This window comes from Natrix helvetica (genome assembly GCF_964273705.1).
Source record: "Natrix helvetica genome assembly, chromosome: 1".
Classification (NCBI taxonomy): domain Eukaryota; kingdom Metazoa; phylum Chordata; class Lepidosauria; order Squamata; family Natricidae; genus Natrix; species Natrix helvetica.
In genome coordinates this window covers 13,288,815-13,316,739 of record NC_138548.1, presented here as the reverse complement: position 1 = coordinate 13,316,739, position 27,925 = coordinate 13,288,815, and the positions used below count along the sequence as shown (strand labels likewise).

At 43.9% G+C, this 27,925-nt stretch overlaps 1 protein-coding gene across 1 annotated transcript in view; it reads left to right on the top strand.

The window, feature by feature from the left end:
• Window positions 1-22,182: 22,182 nt before the first annotated feature.
• Window positions 22,183-27,925, top strand: part of COMP (cartilage oligomeric matrix protein) — a 52,400-nt gene continuing 46,657 nt past the window's right edge. Inside the window, exon 1 of the mRNA XM_081958681.1 lies at window positions 22,183-22,300. Within this exon, the coding sequence (XP_081814807.1) occupies window positions 22,225-22,300 (76 nt within the window). The 5' untranslated portion in view covers window positions 22,183-22,224. The remainder of the gene's footprint in view (window positions 22,301-27,925) is intronic.

Genomic DNA, 27,925 nt, shown 5'->3' with positions numbered 1-27,925 from the left:
TCCAAGTTTGTTCACATGACCACAGGGATGCTGCCGCAATCGTACGTGTGAAAAACAGTCATAAAACATTTTTTCAGCGCCATTGTACCTTCGAAAGGTCACTAAATGAATGCTGCTCACTTAACAGCAGTGGCAAGGAAGGTTGTAAAATGGGGCAAAATGCACTGAACCACTGCCTTGCTTAGCAACAGAAGTGTTGGGCTCAATTGTGGTCGTAAGTCAAGGACCACCTTGTATATTATCAGGTCATTCACCTGTGAAATCTTTTCAGTGATGGTGAAGCAACAACCGTCATCGTTCCTCCACTAGAGGGCGCACTGAAACAATATTGTAAGAAGAATTTTTGGGCCAATTTTTGTTTTACTCCCTTCTCTGTCTCTTTTCCTTCTTTCCCTCACTGCGTTCAAAATCAACAAGGGGCAAAAAGAAAATTCAACAGGATAAGTTTTTGATTGTCCTCCGACTTTTTCTATCACACTGCCCCACTTCCCTTTGGTAGGAAGCACCAAAGCAATTTTCCTTTGCAGAAAACTTTAAACCTTGTGACAGAAGGCCTGACCCAGCAGAGCAATGCCTGCCTTTTTAAATATTTCTCAAAATATTTCATTCTTCTAGGAGAGGTGTGGGTGCTAACTTTCTAGGAGATGGACGGGCTTGTTCCAGACATTGATCCTCACTTATTGTATATTCTCAAAAAGGAGGTTAGTTTTGAGATGAGGGTGAGACACCAGATCCATGCCAACCGGCAATTGGCCCAAGTCACCCAATCACCTTCCATGCCTAAGACAGGACTAGAACTCACGGTCTCCTGCTTTTTGCCTTAACCACTAGACCACCTTGCTTAGCAGTGAAAATGCTGGCACAATTGTGGTCATAACCTGTGTGTCTTAGGCAGGGGGGGTAGGTTCCTGCCAGTCCTAACCTCTTCTATAGAAGAGGTTCCACAAATCTACAGTGCCATTTAGAACCGGTTCCAGCTCCCACCCTTCACCCATCCGCACATCATCAAGATGAAGAGCGAGAGGAGGAATTCTGGGAGTTGAAATCCACAAGTCTTAAAGCTGTCAAGTTTGAACACCCCTGGGTTTTTTTTCCTAAAGGGTTAGGGGAGCAAGGGTCTTGTAACTTGACAGCTTTAAGACTTGCACACTTCAATGCCAGAGTTCCTGAGCCAACATTTTGGTCGCTAAGCAAGAGCGTTGTTAAGTGAGTTTCATCACATTTTACAAGTTGGCCACGCCCACCAAGTCACATGGCCGGCAAGCCACTCCCACCCAGTCACATGGCCAGCAAGCCACTCCCACAAAGCAGGCCACACCTACAGAAGAGGTTCTAAAAAAAATTGAAACCCACCACTGGTCTTAGGAGAATAACAGAGGTGGTTTCTGTGCCTTTATGATGGAAGCGATCAAGCAAGGTTGGAAATGCCTTCCATGGATTTTATAACAGCCCTTTTTCATATTCAGAATAGCATTTTATTATGAAGAGCTCCAGTTGGCAGGTTATCTCAAAATCTGGACTCCATATGTTCATTTATATGTTTAATTTCCCAGTTTGCCTCTTGTTACATAAACTGACTTAACTATTAAAAATGTAATTGTTAATGAGTAGGAATAGATATCTAAAATTTAAAATGGAATGAAACAGAATGGAAATAGAAGAAATAGAAATAGGATAACAGAGTAGGAAGGGACCTTAGAATTTCTCTAGTCCAGGTGTGGGTTGCTGCCAGCATTACGGCAGGTTCGGTGCCGGCAAAAATTTAGCTCCCCGCGTGTGCGAATCTGCACATAAATAGGTCTGTACATGCGCAAAATGTTAAAAATGGGGGGAGAAATTGCAATGAAAATTGCAATGGCATCAAGATGCCGCCGTTGAAGGAGAATCGATCTGAATTGGTAGGAACCCACCCACCACTGCTCTAGTCCAACCCTCTGCTCAAGCAGGAAACCCTATACCAGCAATGGCGAACCTTTTTTGGCTCACCTGCCACAAGTGGGGGGAGCGCAGGGGGGTCGTGTGTGGGCGTGCCGCACCCATAATGCAATGCGCGACCCCCCCAGTGCGCATGCGCGCACAACAGGCGTGACCCCCCCATTTTTACATGCCTTTTTTCGCCCTCCCTAGGCTCCAGAGGCTTTATAGGAGCCTGGGAAGGGCAAAAAGAGCCCCCCGCCCACCCTGGAGGCCCTCCGGAGACTTCAGGGACTGTCCGGAGGCTTCCCTGACGCCTTCGGAGCGCTCAAAACGACCCTCCGAGCAAACCGGAAGTCACTTCCGGTTTGCTCAGAGGGTCGTTTGAAGCGTTCCGAAGGGTTCAGGGAAGCCTCTGGACAGTCCCTGAAGCCTCCGGAGGAACTCCGGGGTGGGCGGGGGGGCTCTTTTTGCCCTCCCCAGGCTCCTATAAAGCCTCTGGAGCCTAGGGAGGGCGAAAAATGGCTTTAAAAAATTGTGAACTCAGCTAACAGGGCAGCGCCTCACGTGCCCTGACAAATGGCTCTGCGTGCCATAGGTTCGCCATCACTGCCCTATACCATTTCCAATGGCTGTCTTATTTCTTCTTAAAAGCTTCCACTATATGGTGGTTGCATCCACAACTGCACCCACAACTTCTGGATGCAAGCTGTTCTATCAATTAATTGTTCTCACTGTCAGGAAATTTCTCTTCATTTCTAGGTCGCTTCTCTCCTGCCCTCAGGTGCCTTGGAGAATAGCTTGACTCCCTTTTCTTTGTGGCAGCCCCTCAAATTTTGGAAGACTGCTATCATGTCTCCCCTATTCCTTTTTTTCATCAGACTAGACGTATCCAATTCCAGCGACCGTTCTTCATATGTTTCAGCCTCCAGTCCCCTAATCATCTTCGTTGCTCTTCTCTGCACTCTTTCTAGAGTCCCTTTTTTACCACGGTGGTTGAGTGAATCGCTGCATTTAAGTGAATCACATGGTTGTTAAGCAAATCTTGCTTCCCCATTGACTCTCCTTTCAGAAGCCGTCTGTGAAGGTCGCAAATGGAGATCACATGACCCCAGGACATTGCAACCATTGTAAATACATGCTGGTTGCCAAGCACCCGAATTCCGATCATATGACTGTGGGGATGCTATGATGGTCAAATGTGCGAGTTGTAGGTCACTTTTTTCAGTGCTGCTGTAAGTTTGAACTAAATAAAGGGTTGTAAGTCGAGGACTACCCATAACATGCATTGGAAGCTAAAGCTCCTTACCGTAGTTGTTCACAACCTAAAAGTAGAAATTGTGTCCCGATTTTGCAACCTAATCTTTGTGGGAGTGTATCTGTGTCCCGAGAAAGACAAAATATTCCCTTATCCAATTTCTCCAAAAGCATATCTTATGTAATTTTGAAGTTCTTCTGTAACTTTTGACACACACACACACACCTATAAAAAATCCATTAGCCCTTCTAGCATTAGTGATGTTACTTAGCTGAATAATCCCAAAGGGGCTTTTTCAAAAGGCAGCTGCACTTTGTTTTTGCTTGAACAGCATAGCATAACATAACATAGCCTAGAACAGCACAGAACAGAACAGAACAGAATAATGTATTGGCCAGGTTTGATTGGACACACAGGGAATTTGTCTTTGGTGCATATGCTCTCAGTATACGTAAAGAAAAATAAAATAGAATAGATTCATCAAGAATCATAAGATACAACACAACAGTGGTGAGTTTCAAAAATTTTTAGAACCTCTTCTGTAGGTGTGGCCTGCTTTGTGGGAGTGGCTTGCCAGCCATGTGACCGGGTGGGAGTGGCCAACTTGTAAAATGTGGTGAAACCCCCTTAACAACGCTCTTGCTTAGCAACCAAAATGTTGGCTCAGAAACTCTGGCATTTGAAGCACGCAAATCTTAAAGCTGTCAAGTTACAAGACCCTCACATCCCTAACCCTTTAGGAAAAAAAAATCCAGGGGTGTTCAAACTTGAGAGCTTTAAGACTTGTGGACTTCAACTCCCAGAATTCCTCCTCTCGCTCTTCATCTTGATGTTGTGAGGACGGGGGGGGGGGGGGGAGCCGGAACCGGTTCTAAACGGCACTGTAGATTTGTGGAACCTCTTCTATAGAAGTGGTTAGAACTGGCAGGAACCCACCCTTGCAACACAGCGATAGTCATAGGTTACTAATACGCAATCAAATCATACTAGGAAACAAATAAAACAATATAAATTGTAAAGATACAAGCAACAAGGTTGTAGTCATAAGTGGGAAGAGATAGGGACTAAGAAGAAAATGAGAAGAAGAAGAATAGTAATACAGTCTTAGTAAGTAGTTTGACAGTGTTGTGGGAATTAGTTGTTAAGCAGAGTGATGGCATTCAGGGGAAAACTGTCTAGCTCTTCTGGTGTGCAGAGCCCTTTAGCATCATTTTGAGGGTAGAAGTTGAAACAATTTAGATCCAGGATGCGAGGGGGGTCTGTAGATATTTTCACAGCCCTCTTTTTGACCCGTGCAGTATACAGATGAGATGTTTCACTTCTCATCCAAGAAGCGTCTTCAGTTCAGTTGAGTTCGCTTCTTGGATGAGAAGCAAACATCTTCAAGGGAAAACAAAGGAAGTCCAGTTGCCTTTTGAAAAAGCACCCTTGGGACAGCCATGACCTGGATGACTGAGAATCTCCACAGACATCCAGTTGAGTAATGAAATGTCTGCAGGCAAACAACCCAGCTCACAGAGCATCAAGGACCCCTCAGTTCAATCCTGAGCAGCAAATAGTCTCTTCTGTTAAATCCATTAATATTTAAAACTTTCCTCCTACAGAAGCTGTTGCTCCATCCTTTTGGTCATCTAGATTAGCCCTGGAGGGGGAGGGATTTTCCCTCCCCCCCCCCCCAATTAATTTCCTGGAATTTTCCCCAGATGATCAATAGAGCTTTGACACACTTTGATGGCTTACAGTGCAAAATTGCCTCTAACCAGATCCCGACAGGAATAGAAAGCTATGGGAAGATCACAGCAACAGCTGGAATGCAACGGTTTGGCACTAACCCGGTCCGGATTTTCCTCCGTAGTAACAGAGCAAACCAGGGCAAATTCTGGAAGGGGAAAAAAAATCCCAGCCAGGAGGTGAGGAGGGATGGAAAATTAAGCTGGGCACCATCCCGTTCCCGCAGACAGTTATACAAGACCTGCCTTGTATAAGATGACTCTCCGGATACAAGATGATCCACAGACGAGCTGGCAAAATTCAGAGAGATGACCCCAACCTTAGCATTCAGTCTATACTGAACGATACTGTAGAGTGATTCTTGTGCTGCAGCATTAAACCTGGGATTATGCGGTGCTGAATTCATCTGTAGAAAGTCTGAATTATTGCCTGGGCAAACATAGGAGGGTTGCGGAGACCCTGCTGCTAAATGCAACCTGCGCAGAGTCCAGACGAAGTCTCAAAAGTGCTCAGAAATCCAAGAATCCTTTCTGCAGTGTTTCATCTCAGGAACATTTACGATGTGTGGATTTCAGTTTCTAGCTAGCTGGGGAATTTTCGGAATTGAAGCCTACACGTCTTAAAGGTCTTGAGACTGAGAAATGTTGCCTTATTGGTAATACTTTGGTTTTAAGATCAAACATCACCTTACTGGGTACATATCTTGTTTTTAAGATCAACCAAAATCAGAGAGAAGAGCGCACAATTTTCCACGTTTCTCTGAATTCTTCAACAGACAAAATATTACCTGTGTTTTCCTAAAAATAAAGCAAGGTCTTATTTTTTTGACCCACCCAAAATCAGCTCTTGGCCTTATTTTCAGGGAGGTCTTATTATTTTTGAGGTGTAGTAGGCAAGCGTGGTCACCTCATTGCTGCTGCTGTGTTGCAATAGTTTCAGGGAGGGCTTATTTTGGGGGGAGGAATTATTTTAGCACATGCACTCAATGGCCCGATTCAGCTTATTATCTGGGGCGGTCCTATTTTCTGAGAAACAGGGTACAAGAAGAAGGAAAGAGAAAAAACCAGGGAGGAGGAGGAGGTGGTGCTGGTGCTGGTGGTAGTAGTAGTAGTACTAGTAGTAGTAGTTTGATGGTAGGGCTACAATTACTGTTCAAAGTTGGTCTTTGAACAGTAATTGTACCTGTGTGTAATGAGATTGTAATTGTAACAGTTATAATATTATCACTCTCAGTGTTCAAGTACAGAAGGAAATTCTGGTTTTCCCCATGTTTTTGTCACTGTATGGGAGAGCCCCCAATCCTGATGTTCATTCTGATGGTAGCTCTCCAGGGTTTTAAGGAACCAAAAAAAATTAGTTTGCCAACATCTGCTGAAAACTTGCTTATTTTCCCAGCTCTTGGAGTAGGAGGGTCCTGTAAGAAGTGGTTTGGTTTTGATTGCTTCTTTTTTCCCCAGATGCACCCCTCCTTCCTTCTTTCTTTTCCTCCCTCCCTCCCTCCCTCCCTTCCTTCCTCCCTCCCTCCCTCTTTCTTTCTTTCTTTCTCCCTGCCCCCCTCTCTCTCTTTCTTTCTTTCTTCCTTCCTTTCCAGCTTTTTCATAACCAAAAGTGCCCTGAATCATTGAGAATTGGGCATTCTTTCAACCCATTGAAATCAAAATAAAGCACGGTACCCTTTTTTTATCAAGATCATGAGAAGTGATCATATAATCATATAAAATATTGCATCCAGTTCTGGTCACCGCAATATTAAAAAAATGCTGAGGCCCTAGAAAGGGTGCAAAGTAGATCAACAAAATGATAAGGGATCTGGAAGCTAATCCAAAGAACAAAGAACAGTGAAGAGAACAAAACATATTTAACCTAATGAAGAAAAGACTCAGGAGGGATCTGATAGCCGTCTTCTAAAACTTGAAGGCCTGTCACAGAGAAGATGGTTTTGATTTGTTCTCCAAAATGCCGAAGGACAGGACAAGAAGTAATGGATGCAAGTTTGTCAGAGGGGGATTCAACCTGGAAATAAGGAGAAATTTTCTAACAGTGAGAACAATTAATCAATGGAATAGCTTATCTTCTGGAGTTGTGGGTGCTCCATTGTTGGAAATTTTCAAGAAAAATCTGGACAATCATTTGTCTGGGATAATATAAGGACTCCTACCTTGGGCAGGCGGTTGGAGTGGAAGACCTCTAAGGTCCCTTCCAGCCCTATGACTAAATGGAGATGCTATTGATGCAACTTTGGATTTCTGGTGAAGTGACCAGCACCTCTGTTGTGGTTGCTGATCTCCAAGGACCAAAATGTCCCTTGTCGTCAAAACAGGGGCATCCAAGAAGCCAGCAATGTGGGTAACCTTTTGGAAGAATTTCCGAGCTGATTGAGACATTTCCTGGCGGCTCGGCCGGATTGCTTGGCGGGTGGTTCTTTGCCTTCTCTCCAGATCCACTTTCCTAATGGCTTCTCGTAATGAAATTTGCAGCCAGCGGAGCAGAGATCTGCCAGGACCTGCTTTTCTTACCCCTACCAAAGCCGCCGGAGGCATAACTGTCCACCCAAAGGACTTGGTGGAAAGGCCTGGCAGGAAACTTCAGACATTTTTTCCTTTGCGACTCACTTCATTTTCAACAAAAAAAGACAATTGCTTTTTTCTTAAAAACACTGGCTCCAATCCCGGGGACACTCAAGGGGCTGTTTAAAAGAAAGATTGGTAGGAAACAGAAAAGCTGAGCGGGAACAGGTGGGGAGGAATTCGGACCGGATGAAACGATCCAAACACCATCGCCCACTTCTGTTGCGGTCGATGCCTCATCCAACCTTCCCTCCCACCCACCCACCCCAGACTGCTGGACGTCTAACCGTGTTGCAAAACAGACTTTGGCCCTTTGGGACCCCCCTGTCTCTTTCCAGAAGCCAAGGGTTGGTTTTTTTTCCCCCAACAGTAGCAGAGGACGCTTTCTGCCCACTTTCCAACAGATTCAGACTGTTCTTTCTTTCCTGCCATCCGATCCTGACCTTAAATGTGGGCTTGGCGTTTTGGGTTTCTCGTTTTGTCTGTTGCTTTATGAGATTTATAGGGCTCTCTATCTCATGGCCGTGAGCCTGGGCGGCGGAGAAAATTAAAAACAATCCTTTCCAGCCGTGTTTTTTTCCCCAAACTTGGCAACTTTAAGAAGGGTGGACTTCAATTCCCAGAATTCCCTAGCCACCCACTCTTTTCACTTTGTATGTTTTGCTTTGGTTTTTTTATTTTTTACTGGAACAGAGTCATTACTGGCTCCCGAACGCACTGCTTGTTCTAGCTTCTGTATGGATAGGCTCGGTTTTCAAATAGCAACACAAGGGAGAGATCGGCAAGTTCCCTGACCCAACAGGAGAAGGATGCGTTCCTTTTTCCAAGGAAAATAAAGGAAGCGAATGATCTCACCCTGTAGGGACGCCGTGTGCTCGGCAAAAACATGGCCAGAGGCTAAGCACTGGCTACTGGGCCTGGCCTGCTCTTTGCCGAGCCCCGTACCACAAACTCAGGAGCAGAAAATAACTTCCAGATTCATTCCTAGAGGAAGGAAGAAAAGCATAACGCTGTTACCAAAAGGGCATGTCTTGGAGTTTCACTCATCCTGTTTCTAGATTATTTGATCTATTTTGCGAGGGTCTCTGAACCTAAGAGGAAGTTAAACCTCTGCCTCTCAGCCTTCATTGGGGTCTGCTGAGTGGGTCTGGCAAATTTAGGAAGGCCGAGCAGGACATCTGGGGACTGAGACTAAAAAGGGACTGGAGACTAAAACATATGAAGAACGGTTGCAGGAACTGGGTAGGTCTAGTTTAATGAAAAGAAGGACTAGGGGAGACATGATAGCAATCTTCCAATATCTCAGGGGTTGCCACAAAGAAGAGGGAGTCAAACTATTCTCCAAGGCACCTGAGGGTAGAACAAGAAGCAATGGGTGGAAACTAATCAAGGAGAGAAACAACTTAGAACTGAGGAGAAATTTCCTGACAGTTAGAACAATTAATCAGTGGAACAGCTTGGCTCCAGAAGTTGTGAATGCCCCAACACTGGAAGTTTTTAAGAAGATGTTGAGCTAGCCATTTGTCTGAAACGGTATAGGGTTTCCTGCCTAGGCAGGGGGTTGGACTAGAAGACCTCCAATGTCCCTTCCAACTCTGCAATTGTATTGTATCTCAAGATAGTCTGCTAGTCCACAAAAGTCTTTAAACGAGAAGATGAGGTGAACTTTCCTGCTCATGGTACAGTAGCTCACCAAAAGAAGCATCGAAACTGACTCAATATGCGATGTTTAGTCTAAAACAATGTTTTTCAAACTTGACAACCTTAAGATGTGTGGACTTCATTTCCCAGAATTCCCCAGCTAGCCTTGTCAGCCTTGACAACCTTACGATATGTGGACTTCATTTCCCAGAATTCCCTAGCTAGCCTTGTCAGCCTTGGTAACTTTCAGATGTGTGGACTTCCTGTCCCAGAATTCTCCAGCCTCCAGCCATCTCTGGTTGGGTTTAGAGTAGTGTTTCTCAACCTTGGCGACTTTAAGTCCTGTGGACTTCAACTCCCAGAATCCCCCAGCCAGCTGTGCTGGCTGGGGGATTCTGGGAGTTGAAGTCCACAGGACTTAAAGTCGCCAAGGTTGAGAAACACTGGTTTAGAGACATAAGTCTTAACCATCTTGTGGTGGTTTGGTTTCAGTTTAGATTGTTGGGGGTCTGCCAGGCCAACTGTGATTTGTAAACCGTTATTTATAGCTTCGTCTAATATCTGAAACCATTCAGCTAACTGATTTTAAACAAACCGTGGTTTAAAGTTATATCTGAACACTCTCAAGAACCATTCAGCAAACTATGGTTAAGTAAATTGTAGGCGTACAGGCCAAAGTGTTGTTGCATGTTGCAAAAGCTTCTTCTATAGTCGTTGTATTACGTAAGTTTGATATCATGCAGAATTTGTGAAAAGGTCCCTGAGGTAAAATAAATGTAAAAAATGGCCGGGGCTGTGTGATTACAGCATACCTCCATTTTTATATGTAGAACCATCAATTAGAGACCCAATTTTGTCTCGTGGTTAAGGCATCAGTCTAGAGAACAGGATACTTGGAGGGTTGCTGCTATGGGGAAAATAACAGGAGGGAGAGATGTTGGCTATCTTGGCCACCTTGAGTTATTTATAAAAACAATAAAAGCAAGATGCAAATAAATAATAGATAATTTTCTTGAATCCAGCACCATTGAAAAGCCTCACCTGGAAAAATCACATGGAGGGCAAGTTGGTCTAGTGCAGGCATGTCCAAAGTGCGGCCCGGGGGCCAAATGTGGCCCTTTTCCAAATTGCAAGCGGCCCGCAGCCTCTTCTTCCCACCGGAGTTATTTGTTTAGTCTTTCATAAAATACCGTATTTTTCAAAGTATAAAGATGCATCTTTTTCCCCTCAAAAAAGAGGCTAAAAATCTGGGTGCATCTTATACACTGAATACAGCATTTTTTGCCTCCCAAAACTCTGCCCCCTTCACCAAAATGGCTGTGCATAGCCTTTAGGAGGTTTTCAGAGTGATCCTGGGGGCTGTGGAGGGCATAAATGACCAAAAAACAGACCATTTTTTGCTCAACTTTGCCCCCCCCCAGCCCCCAGGAGCACTCTAGAAGCCTCTTAAAGGCTATTTATGCCCTTTAACAAAAAAGGCCCATTTTCGTGAAAAATGGGCCATTTTTGGGAGAGTGCAAAAACTTTTTTTTTAATTTGCCTCTTCAAAATCTTGGTGTGTTTTATACTCTGAAAAATACGGTAGTTAATTCGCATTTAATGTTAAGGGTTCAAAGAATGTCAGGCTGAATGATCGGCCCCACACATTTTCACCTCACCAAATCTGGCCCTCCTTGCAAAAAGTTTGGACACCCCTGGTCTAGTGCAATGGTTCTCAACCTTTCGGTTGGGACCCTTTTGGGGGTCGAATGACCCTAAGACAGTGTTTCTCAACCTTGGCAATTTTAAATCCTATGGACTTCAACTCCCAGAATTCCCCAGCCAGCTGGCTGGAGGATTCTGGGAGTTGAAGTCCACAGGATTTAAAATCACCAAAGTTGAGAAACACTGCCCTAAGACCATCGGAAAACACATATTTTCGAAAAAATACAGAAAACATATAATAATGTTATGGTTGGGGTCACCACAACATGAGGAACTGTATTAAAAGGTCACGGCATTAAGAAGGTTGAGACCCACTGGTCTAGTGTTTAATGCACCAGGCTAGAAACCAGGACACCATGAGTTCTAGTCCCGCCTTAGGCATGGAAGCCAGCTGGGTGACTTTGGGTTGAATCACCAGGTGAATGTGAGTTCTACCCTGTTTCCGTGAAAATAAGGCCTCCCCGGATAATAAGCCCAATTGGGCTTTTGAGCACAGCGTTAACATAAGCCCTCCCCGAAAATATTGCAACACAGCCGCAGCCATGAGGTGACCACGCTCGTGGCCTCCTGCACCTCAAAAATAATAAGGCCTCCCAGAAAATAAGGCCAAGCGCTTATTTCAGAGGTCAAAAGAAAATAAGACCCTGTCTTATTTTCAGGGAAACACGGTAGTCGTGGCTTAGGCATGAACGAGAGCTGGGTGGCTTTGGGCCAATCACCAGGAGACTGTGAGCTGTAGTCCCATGAAAGATGTCTAGTGGCCAACTTTGGGCCAAGTCACACCCTCTCAGCCCAACCTACCTCACAGGGTTGTTGTAGGGAAGATAGGAAGACCAAGGAATACTAGGTATATTCACCACCTTAGGTTCTTTATAAAACTAATAAAGATAAGATAAAAATAAACACGAATAGAGAAGAGTAGAGTAGAGTAGAGTAGAGTAGAGTAGAGTAGAGTAGAATAGAATAGAATAGAATAGAATAGAATAGAATAGAATAGAATAGAATAGAATAGATCAGAGGTAAACAGTTGGTGGCTGGAAGCCATCCTTAACATTTGGGGTGAGGGACATGACATGCAGTTTGCATGGTATAAAATTGCACGGGCCGTTTTATGCGTGTTACCAGGTCCAGATTTTATTCTCTAGATAGAATGAGGATGATGTCGGTCTCTGTGTGTTTTTAATTACCTCAAACCATTTTCGGGCTTACATTACAACTGTGTATTTCCTGCCTCAAAGTGACAGGAAACTTTGTCACCAATTTTCAACAACCTGATACAAGGAAATTCTGAGAATTGTTAAAAAAAAAACCTCAAAATTGTGGGAATTAAATCATCAAAGTCATTTTCTGAGGAAAAGAACTTGGAACGTCTTAGCGAATGAGGTTTAACTGTTTCCCCAATTCTTGTTTTTGAAGGTTTTTTCCTCCGCTTGGCCCACAGACATTCGAGCAGATTAAATTTAGAGCCCATGCAAAGAACACTTTAAATCTGGAGTGGTCTTTTTATTCTTAAAAATGTGTCTCAACGCACAGGAGCGGAGTTGGAGCAAATATTTGGCAACTTCAGCAGCAATATTGCATTTTCCTGTCTCCATCAAAGGACTATAACAGAATGTAACCGCAACATTTCCTCCCTTTTACAAAAAGTCCGACCTTCAAGATTTAAGGAGAGAAGGCTTTCTGGCAATTCCTTTAATACTTGATGAAAAAAACAAATATCGTCCCACTTTTTCCACCAGGCCTCATTTTTGTTTATTTTTTGGCATTGCACTGAATGTTTCCAATTCTTAAAGTTTCTTCATGATGCCCTGTATGAATGGGTGGTTAATGCTTCAGAGGTTGAGTCCAAAAGTCTCCAGAAATTGTGGCAGGCTTTTAAGAAGAAATTAGACAATTTGCCTAAGAATTAGAAGAGCTCCAAAGTCCCTTCCAACTCTGCTATTCTGTTACAGGTAGTCCTCAACGTACAACCAGTTGAGTCCTAAATTTATGTTGCTAAGTGAGAAATCTGTTAAGTGAGTTTTGCCCCATTTTACGACTTTTCTTGCCACATTTGTTAAGTGAATCAGTGCAGTTGTCTAGTTTAATGAAAAGAAGGACTGGGGGAGACATGATAGCAGTGTTCCAATATCTCAGGGGTTGCCACAAAGAAGAGGGAGTCAAACTATTCTCCAAGGCACCTGAGGGCAGGACAAGAAGCAATGGGTGGAAACTAATCAAGGAGAGAAGCAACTTAGAACTGAGGAGAAATTTCCTGACAGTTAGAACAATTAATCAGTGGAACAGCTTGCCTCCAGAAGTTGTGAATGCCCCAACACTGGAAGTCATGAAGAAGATGTTGGATAGCCATTTGCCTGAAACGGTATAGGGTTTCCTGCCTAGGCAGGGGGTTGGACTAGAAGACCTCCAAGGTCCCTTCCAACTCTGCTATTGTATTGTATCGTATTGTTAAATTAGTAACAGGGTTGTTAAGTGGATCTGGTTTCACCATTGACTTTGCTTGTTAGAAGGTCGCAAAAGGTGATCACGTGACCCCGGGACACAGCAACCGTCATAAATGTGAGTTAGTTGTCAAGCATCCGAATGTAAATCACCTGGCCATTGGGGATGCTGCAACCGTCATAAGTCTGCAAAATGGTCATAAGTCACTATTTTCAGTGCCGTTGTAACTTTGAATGGTCCCTAAGCGAACTGTTGTTTGAACGGTCCCTAAGCGAACTGTTGAATACAGTCACCTGTATTCTGCTGTATCTTTTTAGCATTTTCTCCAACCTTTTAGCATTTTCTCCAAGCTGGTGCCATCCAGCCCAATGGGATTCTGGGAGTTGCAGTCCCAGGACATCTAGCTGGATAGGTGGACTTAAAAACTGCTTGTCTTGCACTCCTACTATTCTTGTCACCTTGTTCGTTAATGGCTTCCCTTCCCCAAAATCAGACAAACAAGCATCTCTTTAAGAGCCATACAAAAGTTTGCTAAAAATGTTCTGATTTGCTTTTCTTTTTCCCTCTCTTTCCTTTCTTTTTTAGGTAGGGGACATGATTAAAAGTTAAGTAGGATGGAAAGAAAACATCTTTTAATAAAAGGAGGACATGATTAAAAATTAGAATAAGAGATAGAAATAAGAAAGAGGGAATATTAGTGTATATTAAGTGTATACTAAAAATGTATACACTAATATTCCCTCTTTCTCTTAATAATAATTCATAATAAAATAAAAGCAACAGCAAAACATAAAACAATTAAATAATGATAGAAGATAGCTTAATATAAATGTGTATTATTATTATTAGAAATATAATATAAATTGGTTGAATGTAATTAGGATTAATTCTACTAGCTCTACTGTATTAGAATGTATGACACCCAGGTACCACACTGTTCATGCATTGATACAAATATATAAAATAAAATAAAAAACTTGAAGAGGAAAAAAAAAAGCCATTACAGAGGTTCTTTGAAGAATTGGGCCCGCTGGCAGCTGCACCGTATTACAGCGGGTGGAAGACCTTTTTCAAACCGGCATGCCAATGCTACAAACGACAAGGCGACTATACAAGCTCCCGATTCTCCTTCCTTCTCTGCAGAGCAACCTGTGTCTTCAGCCTATTTCCCCAGTCTCCATCTATTTTTGCATGCAAACCTTAGCCGTTTCAGAAGTCTGGAGATGCCCTACTGAGCTGTGCCCAAAGTCCACTTGAACCAAAGTCCTTTTTTCAACGGCAGCCAAGACGGATCCCTCAAAGGAGACCACCCACAGGGCACGTGGAGAGAACCTCACTGACCTGAAACTGGGGGCCTCTTTCATCTGGAGCCAGTCAGATGCTTCTGGAAAACAAGAACAGGGTCAGCTCGGCTACTTTGGACTGCTATGGAGAAGCAAATTTGCAATCTCGTTCTACCTTTCTACCTCAGACCAGATGTCCCGGTGGGCCACAGATTAAGCATGAGCCAGTAACGTGCTCCAGGTGACACAAACAGTCAATGCAATTCCATGCTGCACCAATACTATAGCATTGAGTCACGGGAAGGGATGGTTCTGCTCAGTCTGTCCCTGGAATACTGGGTCCAGTTTGGGACACCCAGGGGTGGGATTCAGCCGGTTTGCACCGGTTTGGGGAAACCAGATGTTGCAAGGACCGGCTGGCCCCGTCCACCCTGCCCCTCCCCTCCCCTCCCAGGAGTCTCCACGTGGCCCTTTCATCATGCCAGGTAAGTACAGGCCCCCTGCGGAGGCTCTGGGAGATTGAAAAACGGGCCTACCGGAAGTTATGGAAGTCCAAAAACAGGCCCATTTCTGATTTCTGGAGGGCCTCCTGAGCCAAGGGAGCATGTTTTCACCCACCCGGAGGCTCGAAGAAAGTCTCCGGATCCTGGATAGGGCGAAAACGCTCCCCCCCCCCGCTGTGAGGAGGTAGAGTAGGCCACGCCCCCATGGCCACGCCCACCCAGCAACCAGGCAGAGAACCAGTTGCTAACGTTTTTCACTCCCATCCCCAATCCAAGAGGAATGCCAAGGGTTTCAAAAGAGTGCAGATGAGCAATGAAGATAGTGAAGGACTTGGAAGTAACAACTTACCAGGTGTGTTTTAAGGAATTTTTTTTTAATTTAGAATTTTTAAAATTAATAATAATTTAATAATTCACGTGAGGGTAGAACAAGAAGCACACCTGAGGGTAGAACAAGAAGCAATGGGTGGAAACTAATCAAGGAGAGAAGCAACTTAGAACTGAGGAGAAACTTCCTGTCAGTTAGAACAATTAATCAGTGGAACAGCTTGCCTCCAGAAGTTGTCAATGCTCCAACACTGGAAGTCTTTAAGAAGATGTTGGATAGCCATTTGTCTGAAACGGTATAGGGTTTCCTGCCAGTGACGTGCAGTCAGGTGAGGCAAGTGAGGCACAGCCTCACCACTCTCATCATGAAAAAAAAAGTAAAAGGAAAAAGCTGAGCTAGTTGCTGCCTCACTGTGGATGACTCTGCTTAACCTCACTGGTGCTCTCCCTCCCCAAGTGTAGTGACTTCCTCCCCAGGCCCCCATTCATTTCTCTCTCACACACACACAGCTGGATAAAACTATATAAAAATCTAGCCCAGCTTCACTGATTACAAGTTTGAAAAGGCAACGTGGCTCCACCTGCAATCAAACTACACTTGGGGAGGGAGAGCACAAGCGAGCAATGAGGAGACCACAGGAGGAGGCAGGAAGCCAGGCAAAGAGCCATGCTGTAGTACACACACTTCCCCCCAGCCTCTTTCTTTTGGAAGGCTCGGCTCGGCTCCCCTCCAGCTTCTCTGCCTCTCCTCTCACCCCAGCCTGCCAGCAGGAGGTGGTGGGTGGGCTTTATTGTGTTCCAGGCATTTCCCACCCAGACAGCAGGCTGCATTTGCAATGGTGGAGGTGTTTGGGAAAGGCAGCAGGGGAATGGGGGGGGATGGCAGAGGAGCTGCTTTCAAGCCACTGGAAAAGATATCCAATCCAACTTTTGTGTGTGGGGGGGTTTGTTTGAGAGTGAGTGAAGAGGGAAGGGGTAGGAGAGATAGTCCAATCCAACTTCTCTGTGTGTGTGTGTGTGTGTGTGTGTGTGTGTGTGTGTGTTTGAGAGAGGGGGAGGAAGGGAGAGAGGGAGGAAGGAGGGGAAGGAGAAGAAAAAGAAAGAAGGAGCAAAGGAGAAAAACAAATGCTGTCGCTTTAAATTGGAACTGAGCATGCCTGGCTGTGGAATTCTGGGAGTTGAAGTCCACAAGTCTAAAAATATTTGAAACTCAGCACTGTGTCAGTGCCTCACCAGCCATAAACCTCACCACACGTCACTGTTTCCTGCCTAGGCAGGGGGTTGGACTAGAAGACCTCCGGGGTCCCTTCCAACTCTGCTATTGTATTGTAAATCCAGTTTGATTATTCTTATAAATAAAAGCACAAAACATACCTCATATTCCTTCCTCCTCCTATTTTCCTCACATCAACAATCCTATGAGGTGAGGTGAGCTGTAAAAGAGGGAATGGACCAAAGTCACCTAGCCAGCTTTCACGTCTAAGGCAAGACTAGAACTCACAGCCTCCAAGAGATTGGACTGAAGTCACCCAGCTGGCTTTCCTGTCTAGGATGGAACTAGAACTCACAGTTTTCTGGTAATTGGCCCATCAATCACCCAGTCAACATTCATGCATGAGGCAAGACTAGAACTTACTTGGTTTCTTCAATATGGCCTCTTTAGCCCAAAGAAGACAGGTAAAGATTCCCCTTGCACATATGTTCTAGTCTTCCCGACTCTAGGGGGCGTGCTCATCTCCGTTTCAAAGCTGGAGAACCAGCGCTATCTGAAGACGTCTCTGTGGTCATGTGATCGCCATGACTAAACGCCGAAGGCGCACAGAACGCTGTTCCCTTCCCACCAAAGTGGTCCCTATTTTTCTACTTGCATTTTTACATGCTTTCAAACTGCTAGGTTGGCAGAAGCTGGGACAAGTAACGGGAGCTCACTCCGTTATGTGGCATTAGGGTTTCGAACCACCAAACTGCTGAACTTTCTGACTGACAAGTTCAGCGTCTTAGCCACTGAGCCCCCACCACGTCCCTAAAGAAGACAAGGTGAAGACAAAATGTGATCAGTCTTCTAACCTTCAAAGTGATGTCCAGGGCCACAGTGATGTGGAATTAACCTCAAAATAAGAAGGAATTTTCGGACCATGAATGCTATGAAGCAGTGTAGCCTGCCTCATCGGGAGTCCATGACGGAAGATTTTAACCAAAGCCATTTATCTGGGAGGACCTACAAGTTGCTACTTGCGCTTGGTGTTGGGCTAAAAGATCTCTATGGTTCTTCCACTTTGATGATTCAATGTTTTTGTTAAGATGCCCTTTCAGGCAGAAGTTGTGAATTAATTAAACACATTCAACGTTCAGTAACATACCCTATTATCTCAATGAGTTGTTGTAATTTGTTGCATATTATTCATTTCCTGACTTCCAGGATAATAAAACTTCACAAGAGTTTATAAAAAATATATAAACTGGTTTTTAAAAAGCCTAATTAAAAAAATACATAATATGGAGAAATAGACTTCTGGAGCTGTTACCACAGGACATTTGGCATCGGTGGGGGGCACAGTTTTGTTATCCCTTCCCCGCCTTCTCCATTACAGGAGTAATAACTTATTGTAGTATGGGTCCCTGAAATCTCAAAAGTGTTGCTCTCACAACGTTGCCTCGCTTCCTTCCCCAAAACAACATCCCTGTAAGGTAGGTTGGGCTACATGAAGCCAATTGGCCTGACGTCACCCCATAAACTCCATAATCAAGGGAGGACTTGAACCTAAGTCTCCCTAGGCCAGGGTGTGTCCAAACTTGGGAACTTTAAGACTTGTGGATTTCAACTCCCAGAATTCCCCAGCCAGGACAGTTAGAACAATTAATCGGTGGAACAGCTTGCCTCCAGAGGTTGTGAATGCACCAACAATGGAAGTTTTAAGAAGACTGTTGCACAACCATTTGCCTGAAGTAGTGTAAAGTTTCCTGCCTAAGCAGGAGGTTGGACTAGAAGATCTCCAAGGTCCCTTTCAATTCTATTATTCTATATTCTACATTTCTTTCATATCCCTGGGTTAAAAATAGAGCCTCTTTAGTATCTCATGAGGTCTTGGAAGCTGAAGGACAGTAAAACCATTGAGAAAAAATGGTCAGGCTTCAGTCCTGCCAAAACAGTCGCCAAAGAGAAACGGTCCAGGATGATCACCTGCTAATTCTGGAGAAAGGCTGGGAGTTGGCTGGAATTCATGGCAGGAGCTCCACTTGCAGTCATGCGTAAGGATTTCAGACGGGTCTCGGAAGGAATTTCAGGATTTGCTTGATGAGGAATTACGGGTAATGAATGTTCATTCTGGACAGGAAAGAGGGAGGAAAAGATCTAATACGAAGGTTCAGGGAGATAATCCAATAATGAGCGTTTGTCACGAACCTTGAGAAATACGACAGTATTTTTTTATGTATTAGATTTTTCTGAAATTTATACTGCTGCTCTTCTCGCAAAGCAAGTGACTTTATAATCAGTTGTAAGCAAGTATGAGGGATGTGGTGGCTCAGTGGCTAAGATGCTGAGCTTGTCGATCAGAAAGGTCGGCAGTTCGGTGGTTCGAATCCCTAGCGCCGCGTAACGGAGTGAGCTCCCACTACTTGTCCCAGCTTCTGCCAACCTAGCAGATCGAAAGCATGTAAAAAATGCAAGTAGAAAAATAGGGACCACCTTTGGTGGGAAGGTAACAGCATTCCATGCACCTTTGGCATTTAATCATGCCGGCCACATGACCACGGAGACATCTTCGGACAGCGCTGGCTCTTCGGCTTAGAAACGGAGATGAGCACCGCCGCCTAGAGTCGGGAACGGCTAGCACATATGTGCGAGGGGAACCTTTACCTTTTACCTTTAAGCAAGTATGATTTAAAGAAAAATTTCATCGTGGTAGGATCTGTATCCAACTAAGGACCGAAATGAGACAGTATTCCCAAATTTCCCTGGGACAACTGACGCAGAATTTATTTAGTTCCTTTTACTTTTATTGACTTCATTGTATTTCCTTCTATTAAGGGAAATCAGTCCTATGACAACCAGCTTTTGTAATGCTTTGATGAATAATTGAAAGAAACTAGTCCCTGTGCTGAATTGTCCAGAGGCAAGTTGGCTTGTGGCAAGTTGCTGCAGTGACTTGTCCTAGGCCCTTAAGGAGGGTAGGTTCTCCATTTCTGGAAGTCATTAAGAGGATGGCCACCTCTTAGGTGGTTGAGTTGGTTTTCCTGCACTTTGTGGAGGGTTGGACTAGATCCGGGGTGCAAAACTCAAGGCCTGGGGGCTGAATCCGGCCCACAGAGTGCTTAGATTTGGCAAAAACAGTTGTCAGCGACACCGTTGCCACCATCGGGTTGGGGCATGACAGCCTCCTGCATCCTTCTACCAGCGAAAACGGAGCTCTGTTTTCGCTGGCTGAGGGATGCAGGAGGCCGTCGCGGCTGAAAACAGGGCCTGGGGGGTACACCCAGCCCACCCGAGTTCCATTTTCACTGGCAGAGCGCTTGGGCCACCACAGGAACCCCGACACGAGTGATGTCAAGCTCGCCATGCCCACCCTGTCCACGCACACCCCACCCCACCCCCGCGGTCAAACTCAACCCTGATGCGGCCCTCAATGAAATCAAGTTTGACACTCCTGGACTAGATGATCTTGGTGTTCCTTCCCATTCCACCATTCTGATTCTTGACACTGAAATGATAGAAATGTTGGCCCATCCCTCTTGAAATTACCATCTAACAGGATTTTTGCTTGCTTAATGTCACCAACATATAACGTAACAGGAAGAGAAACGGGCACGCTATTGTGGCTGCCATCTTGAATTTTTTGACACCTTCATCCCATTATTGGGATCGGTCCTTTTCCTCATCACAAACCGCTTACCGAAGAATAAAAAATGAGTGACTTGTCCATGAGATGGGCAGCCATATAAATTTGATAAATAAATAAGGAAGCCCATTGGCCTCGCTAACTTTTCCTGGTTTAACATCCAAGGTTGTTCAGTCCAAAGATGCAGCTTGAGGAAGATGATGATTTTATGATCCACAGAGCTACCCAAATAAAAGATTCCTCCTACACAGGATCTGCTAAGTAGATATTCCATAAACGACCATTCTTTACTCCAGACCAGTGTTTGTCAACCTTACCAACTTGATTAAAACAAACAAGAGATGTTCATATACTTTAGAGCAGGGGTGTCCAAACTTGGGAACTTTAAGACTTGTGGACTTCAACTCCCAGAATTCCCCAGCCAGCCATGCTGGCTGGGGAATTCTGGGAGTTGAAGTCCACAAGTCTTAAAGTTCCCAAGTTTGGACACCCCTGCTTTAGAGCAATGTTTCTCAATCCTGGAAGATTTAAGTTGGGTGGACTTCAACTCCCCATAGCTGGCTGAGAAATTTTGGGAGTTGAAGTCCATGTTGAGAAGACAGTTTAATGGGAGAGATCAGATAACACTGAAGATGGCAGGAATAGACAACAATCCAAAAGACAGTCTTAAGATACAGAAGGGTATTGACAGACTTGAACATTGGGTGCTATCTAACAAAATGAAATTCAATGGTAAAAAAAGGTAAAGTTCTACATTTAGGTAAGAAAAAACGAATGCATAGTATATAGGTGGTATCTCACTCAATAGTAGTAACTGCAGGAGGGATATTGGATCGACAACGACTTAAATATGAGCCAGCTGTGTGCTGCAGCTGCTAAAAAAGCCAACACAGTTCTTCTAGGCTGCATCAACAGAGGGATAGAATCAAGATCAAGTGAAGTGTTAATACCACTTTATAATGCCTTGGTAAGGCCACACTTGGAATACTGCATTCAGTTCTGGTCACCACGATGTAAAAAAGATGTGGAGACTCTAGAAAGAGTGCAGAGAAGAGCAACAAAGGTGATTAGGAGACTAGAGGCTAAAACATACAAAGAACGGTTGCTGGAATTGGGTATGTCTAGTTTAATGAAAAGAAGAAGTAGGAGTGACATGATAGAGTCTTCCAATATTTGAAGGGCTGCCACAAGGAAGAGGGAGTCAGCCTATTCTCCAAAGCACCTGAAGGCAGGACAAGAAGCAATGGGTGGAAACTTATCAAGGAGAAAAACCAACCTAGAACTAAGGAGAAATTTCCTTGAGTTAGAACAATTAATCAGTGGAACAACTTGCCTCCAGGAGTTGTGGATTTCTGCAGGTTTTCAAGAAGCGATTGGATAACCATTTGTCTGAAGTGGTGTAGGGTTTCCTGCCTGAGCAGAGGGTTGGACTAGAAGACCTCCAAGGTCCCTTCCAACTTTGTTATTCTGTTCTGTTCAGCCCATCCTGAAACAGCAGATGAAGAACAGAGAGCGAATGAGGTTATTTGGGGAGGAAAATGCTGCAGAGGGTTGCTATGGAAGAAAAACTTCATTATATATATTTTTAAAAACTGCTGTAATTCAGAAAGAGTTTTTCTTGATGTCTGTCTGGAATTCAATTGCAATGCCATACATCACTCCCCCCCCCCCTTCCCTGTACATGCACAGCGTAATCAATGCAGGCCATTTTCCTAATGCTTTTCTCATTCTGTTTATTTTTCTAACAAATTCTCTGTCTCTCTTTTTCTCCCCCACCCCCCCCAAAAAACCCCAAGAGCCAGAAATGACGTCTCCTACATCAGAAGGGAGAAAACTTCAGTTGAGCGGAATGCAGCTTCATAAATAGCAAACCACAAAACTCTTGACGGGGGCAGCAGAGGTGAACTATTCAGGTTTACTAATTCCAAATCTTTTTTTTAAGCACAAGGGGGGGGAGGGGGGAGAGAATATTTAAAAAGGTACAGGGGCCACCCTTAAGTTTCATAAGCTCTGAAAATGAGGAACATCGGAGTTTTTCTTTGCCTGCTGGCCTTCGTCTCTTATACATCAGGTCAAATGCCTGGTGGGAGAGGTAAGTCGAATTCAATTGTAGAACATAGAATCATAGGGCTGGAAAGGGACCATGGAGGTCTTCTAGTCTAGCTTTTATCAAAGAGAAGGGATTAGGGGCATCGCTGTCCAGTACTTGAGAGATTGTCACAGATGAGGGGATCAAATTATTGTCCAAAGCAGAGGACAAGTCAAGAAATAACGGGAAGAGGTTTGTTAATTAAAATCCAGCCTGGAATTGTTTTTTGACAGTGAGGACAATTAATCAATGGAACAATTTGCTTCCTTGTGTGTGTTCCATCACTGGAGGCTTTCAAAAACAGACTGGACCATCATTTGATCAGGATGGCATAGGTCTCTGCCTTGAGCAAGGAGTGGGACTAGAAGACCTCTGATGTCCCTTCCAGGGCTTAATTTTAGAAAACAATTTCAAATTTCCAGGCTGTGAACTATAAATCTGTCCTTTCTGGTGGTTGGTCTTTTTTTTTTTCTATTTGCTTGTTTAATAAGAAAATTTAATAAGAAAATTCTGCTGCTGTTTTATTGATTCCGAGTTTTACAGACATGCTTTAAGCTGGCAAGTAAATATATTTAAAGCAGGACGCTGTAGCTTCTCTCGCTGATATCTTAAGTTTATGATTTGGCTCTTCAAAGTGTGGCAGAAGCCTTATGCTTTGTTCTCAAGTTAAACTTTTGAGTTTTCAATCATGTACTTTTGTTATACTTTATGGCCACACAATATTTAATTGTATATACCTAATGAACAACTTATGTGCTACAATGTAAGTATCGTTAATGATTATATACAACTACATAGTCTAACATTTTTTCTCTCTCTTTACAACTCCCGTACCTACAAAAATTGTAGGCAATTAATTAATTAATGGAAATTAATCCAGATTTGGGCAGAAATAAGAATTGAATGAAATTTAGAAATGGAAAGCAGAGAAAAAAGATTGTTCCTATTTTCCTTATCTTATTCCATGGACCATGGAACCCCTTGCTACAAGATTTGGTGGTCATGTTTCTTGGAAATTGAGAAAACACACAACCAGGCAAACTATTGATGTAGTAGTCAGATTAGCAGAGTTGGAAGGGACCTTGTGGGTCATCTAGTCCAACCCCTTGCTCAAGGCAAAGACCTTATACCCTCCTGATCAGGTTGTACACGTTAGTCCTTGTCTTAGGACCACAATTGGAATCAGAATTTCCATTGCTAAGCAAGGTGGCCGTTACATGAGCCACACCCAGTTTTATGGCATTTTCTGCCACAGCTGTGAAGCAAATCCCTGCAGTTGTTAAGTGAATCATGCAGTCATTAAGAGAATCCGGCTTCCCCCATTGACTTTGCTGGTCGGAAGCCGGCTGGGAAGGTCGCAAATGGCGATCACAACTGTCGTAATTGCATGCCAGTTGCCAAGCACCTGGATTTTGGTCACGTGACCATGGAGAGGCTCTGATGGTTATACGTGCAAGGACTGGCCATAAGTCACTTTCTTCAGTGCCGTTGTGACTTCGAGCAGTCGCTAAACAAATGATTGTAAGGTGAGGACTATCTATAGAATGTTTCTCAACCTTAGGAACTTTAAGAGGTGTGGACTTCAACTCTCAGAAGCCGGCTGGAGTTGAAATACGCACCTCTTCAAGTGTCCATGGAGATCCTCAGCCATCTAAGTTGTGGTTGTTCCAAAGATGCTTTTTCAACTGGACTTTCTAGTTTTTCTTGAAGACATTTCGCTGTTTATCCAAGAAGCAAACTGAACTGAACTGAAGAAGCTTCTTGGATGAGAAATGAAACAACTTCTAGCAAAAGCAAAGTATAGTATAAATCTTTATTACAGTCAAAGACCAGCAGTACACATTACTTTTTACAATATATTAAAAAGTACTGATATTAAAATATATATATTTATTTATTTATTTTATTTTATTTTATTAGACTTATAAGCCACTCCCTCTCCTCGAAGGGACTCGGGGCGGCGTACAATAAAAAACATATCACATGTTGCACGGAGGAGGTATAAAAAACTCACAACATCAATTATTACAATTCATAAAATAACACAGTAATAAGTGTGTTAAAAAACATTAAAATACCCTAAAATTTAAAATTGCCAGGGGGATTAGAAGATAGAGCTATAGTTGAGCCAGGCCGGCTAGTTGGAACAGGTGGCTCTTGAGTTTCTTGCGGAAGGAGCGGAGATCAGTAGTAGTCCTAATGTCGGGGGGGAGGTCATTCCAGAGGGCTGGGCCCATCACAGAGAAGGCTTGCTCCTGGGCGCCGCCCTCTGGCACTGCTTAGTGGACGGCACCCGGAGGAGTCCCTCTCTGTGAGAGCGAATTGGTCGCAGGGATGTATGGGGCAGGATGCGATCCCGCAAGTAACTAGGTCAATTAAAAATTATTGACGTTAAAAGTGGATAATAACATACGTGTTCTCAAATTGTTCAGGTCACTCCCTGGTTTACGTGGGTAAAAAGCCGATAAGTATGGGAGTAAATACAATGGTCCAGGAATTGTTAGAGATCTGTCCAAATAATTGGTACAAGATGACAACTATACTTCTGTAAGCAATTATTTTCTTGTGGACATTGCAGCAACACAGAATTTTGCCACTGCATACGTGGTAGCTGGGTTTGTGTCCTGGAGGAGAAAGCCTACACAAAACTTCTCTGCCCTCCCTGGCAATCTCTCTAATAAGGGGAGAATATATGCAGATCTACAAACTCTTTATAGCTCACAGTGTAATAGAACATGTGGGATATCTTCAACTTCTCCTTTACCACATATACAAACCTGTTCTGCTATTGGTGTTCTTTTATACCTGCCCTGGAGGAGTGCTGAAGGAAGAATGTTAAATCTAGCTCTGAAGAAAGCTATTCTTCGTTTTGGGAAGATCAGGTCATTTAGATATCTTGACGATTCCCACACTCCCTGTTTGATTTTGTCCCTACTGTGAAGAGGCAAAGCAAAAGCAAAGTCTAGTTGCCTTTTGAAAAAGCATCTTTGGGAATACTCAGCTAGGTAACATCATCAATGCTAGAAGGGCTAATGGGTGGGGTTTTTTTGTGGGGTGGGGTGTCACAAGTTACAGAAACACTTCAAAATCAGCTGAAGAAACTTCCTGGATGAGAAGCAAAACATCTTCAAAGAAAAAGCAGAAAGTCAGGTTGCCTCTTGAGAAAAGCACGTTTGGGACCCACCTCTTCAGGTTCCCAAGTTGAGAAACATTGGTTTAGTAAACGCAACGCGCCATTACGGTGTCCATTTTTGCCTATTGCTAACTTGAGTTTCTTCAGACGTTAGTTCGTATGCAGGCACAAACCCAGACCAAGTGGGTTAGATCAGAACCAAATGAAATGTCTTCTGCAAATAAAAATCCTGTAAAAAAAATATTGACTCTTTCTAAGGAGGCTTTTCAATATCAGATCTAATTTATTCCTGAAAGAAAAGTGCCCGAGTGTCCATAGGCCAGTCTTTCTGGATTACATGTATACCGCAGGTTCCTGAATTAGTCCATTTTCTGCAGTTGCAAGCTAAATAACCATATTATTGTCTGTTCACAGCAGTGTAAACACAACCCGTCCTTTAGCTGGCATTGGCCTTCATACGCATTCAGCTCTTCTCATACAACTATGTTGTAATGTATCGGCGTAGTTTATGTGAGGATCCAGGCAGTGTGAAGTCTTTTGTAATTACCAATGGACATTTTGTCAGTGTGCAGAGTTTCTAATATTTTCTAAATTTTGGCATGGCCGACCCCCATCTCTATTTTACGCCATGATCTCTCAGTTTTGATTTTCAGATCTAACTTTGCAATCTTCTCTCATTCTTTATCTTCTCCTGCTAATGCCTCATTAATTATCCCCCCTTTCTTCCTTTCAAGCGCAGTTAAATCCGGTGGGTTCTGAGTCCAAACTTTTATCAGTTTGTATTTGGAAATCCCTCAATATTTCAACCTGATCATTTTTTAAAGTATTTTTTCAGCTCTATGTTCCCACTCATTTTTCTTTACTGTTATCGTTACGGTTCTTCGCACAGTCGGCCAGATGTTTGGACTGGATTTGGCATTTTTGTCCACTTTTTGAGTCCTTCCCAAGGACCTGGGATAGGCAGAATTTCTTGTTTTATTATGTCAAAGGCATCACCTCAGGATGTAAAATGGTTGCAAGTTGTTATTTTAACCAAAGGACCAGAATAATGGGGAACCTGAATACTTTTAGTCCTGCATGTAAATGCAATAACCGGCTTGTTAACTTTTTTAGCAGCTTTGGGGGAGTTTACAGCCTCCCTCACAGGGTTCTTGTGGGAATAGAATTAGAATCTGCCCTGTGTCCATAGCAGTACCGTATTTTTCGGGCTATAAGATGCACCTTCCCCCCCCAAAAAGAGGCTGAAAATCTGGGTGCATCTTATACACTAGATACAGCATTTTTGGCCTCCTGAAACCCTGCCCCCTTCACCAAAATGGACGTGCATAGGCTCTAAGAGGCCTGCAAAGTGCTCCTGGGGGCTGGGAGGGCAAAAATGAGCGAAATATGGGCCATTTTATGCTCATTTTCCCCCCCCTAGCCCCCAGGAGCACTTTGCAGGCCTCTCTCAAACTCTTTGCATGCCCCGTTTTCCACAAAAAATGAGGTGTGCAGAGGGTTTGGGAGGTCTGCAGAGTGCAATTTTTTTAAAAATTTACCTCTTCAAAATCTTGGTGCGTCTTATACTCCGATGCGTCCTATACTCCGAAAAATACGGTATTTTGCTTTCAGAGAAATGACAGGATATAAATACCTTAATGGAGCCATATCGCCTCCTTGTAACCTAGAAGACAGGGGTGAAATGCTACCAGTTGGGACCGGTTCGCCCGAACGGGTAGTAAACATGCTCCCCGTTCGCCCAAACCGGTAGTAAAAAAAATGCTACCAGTTCGGACGAACTGGTTTTTCCGACGATCAGCTGTGACGTGCTATTTATATTAGCTAGAAAGCAGGATTTCCTGCTTTCTAGCTAATCTAAATCGCGTGGCACAGCAGATTCCCCCCCTCGCTGTTCGCTTACCTTTGCAGGGGTGCTCTGCGCATGCACGCACAGTCCTGCGCATGCATGGAGGTGGCCAGTAGCAAACGTAAGTAGATTTCACCCCTGCTGGAAGAGACGCTCTGCATTTCTGAGGCTGAGAGAAACAGATTTTTTCAGGAGCTTCAGAGCAGAAGAGCAAACATGCATTTTACGGCTTTTACAGGGAGGTGTTTGTCTTAACAGGAACCCACATGTAAGAGAAAGATATTCATTTTCTTTGCAAGCCAGGAGGGTCAAAGCTGCCAAACCTAACTAGGGTTGAAATGGCTTTGATAGGACAAGTAGTTGTGTGGTATGCCCACAGACCTGCCCTTCACACAGAATGGCAGGTAGGAACCATACAACGTCACTGAGTGCAGAGCATCTCAAAAAGGATATTATTGTGGCACCAGAAAAGAGGCAGAAGAACGAAAACGACGGCAAGATGACAGCTGATTTGCTGATCCAGTGGTTAAGGTACCAGGCTAGAAACCAGGAGACTGTGAATTCTAGTCCCGTCTTAAGCCTGGATGACTTCGAAATGGCTTTGAAAGAGATGAGCTAGCTAGATAAAGAGAGACCAATTATTGAAGGT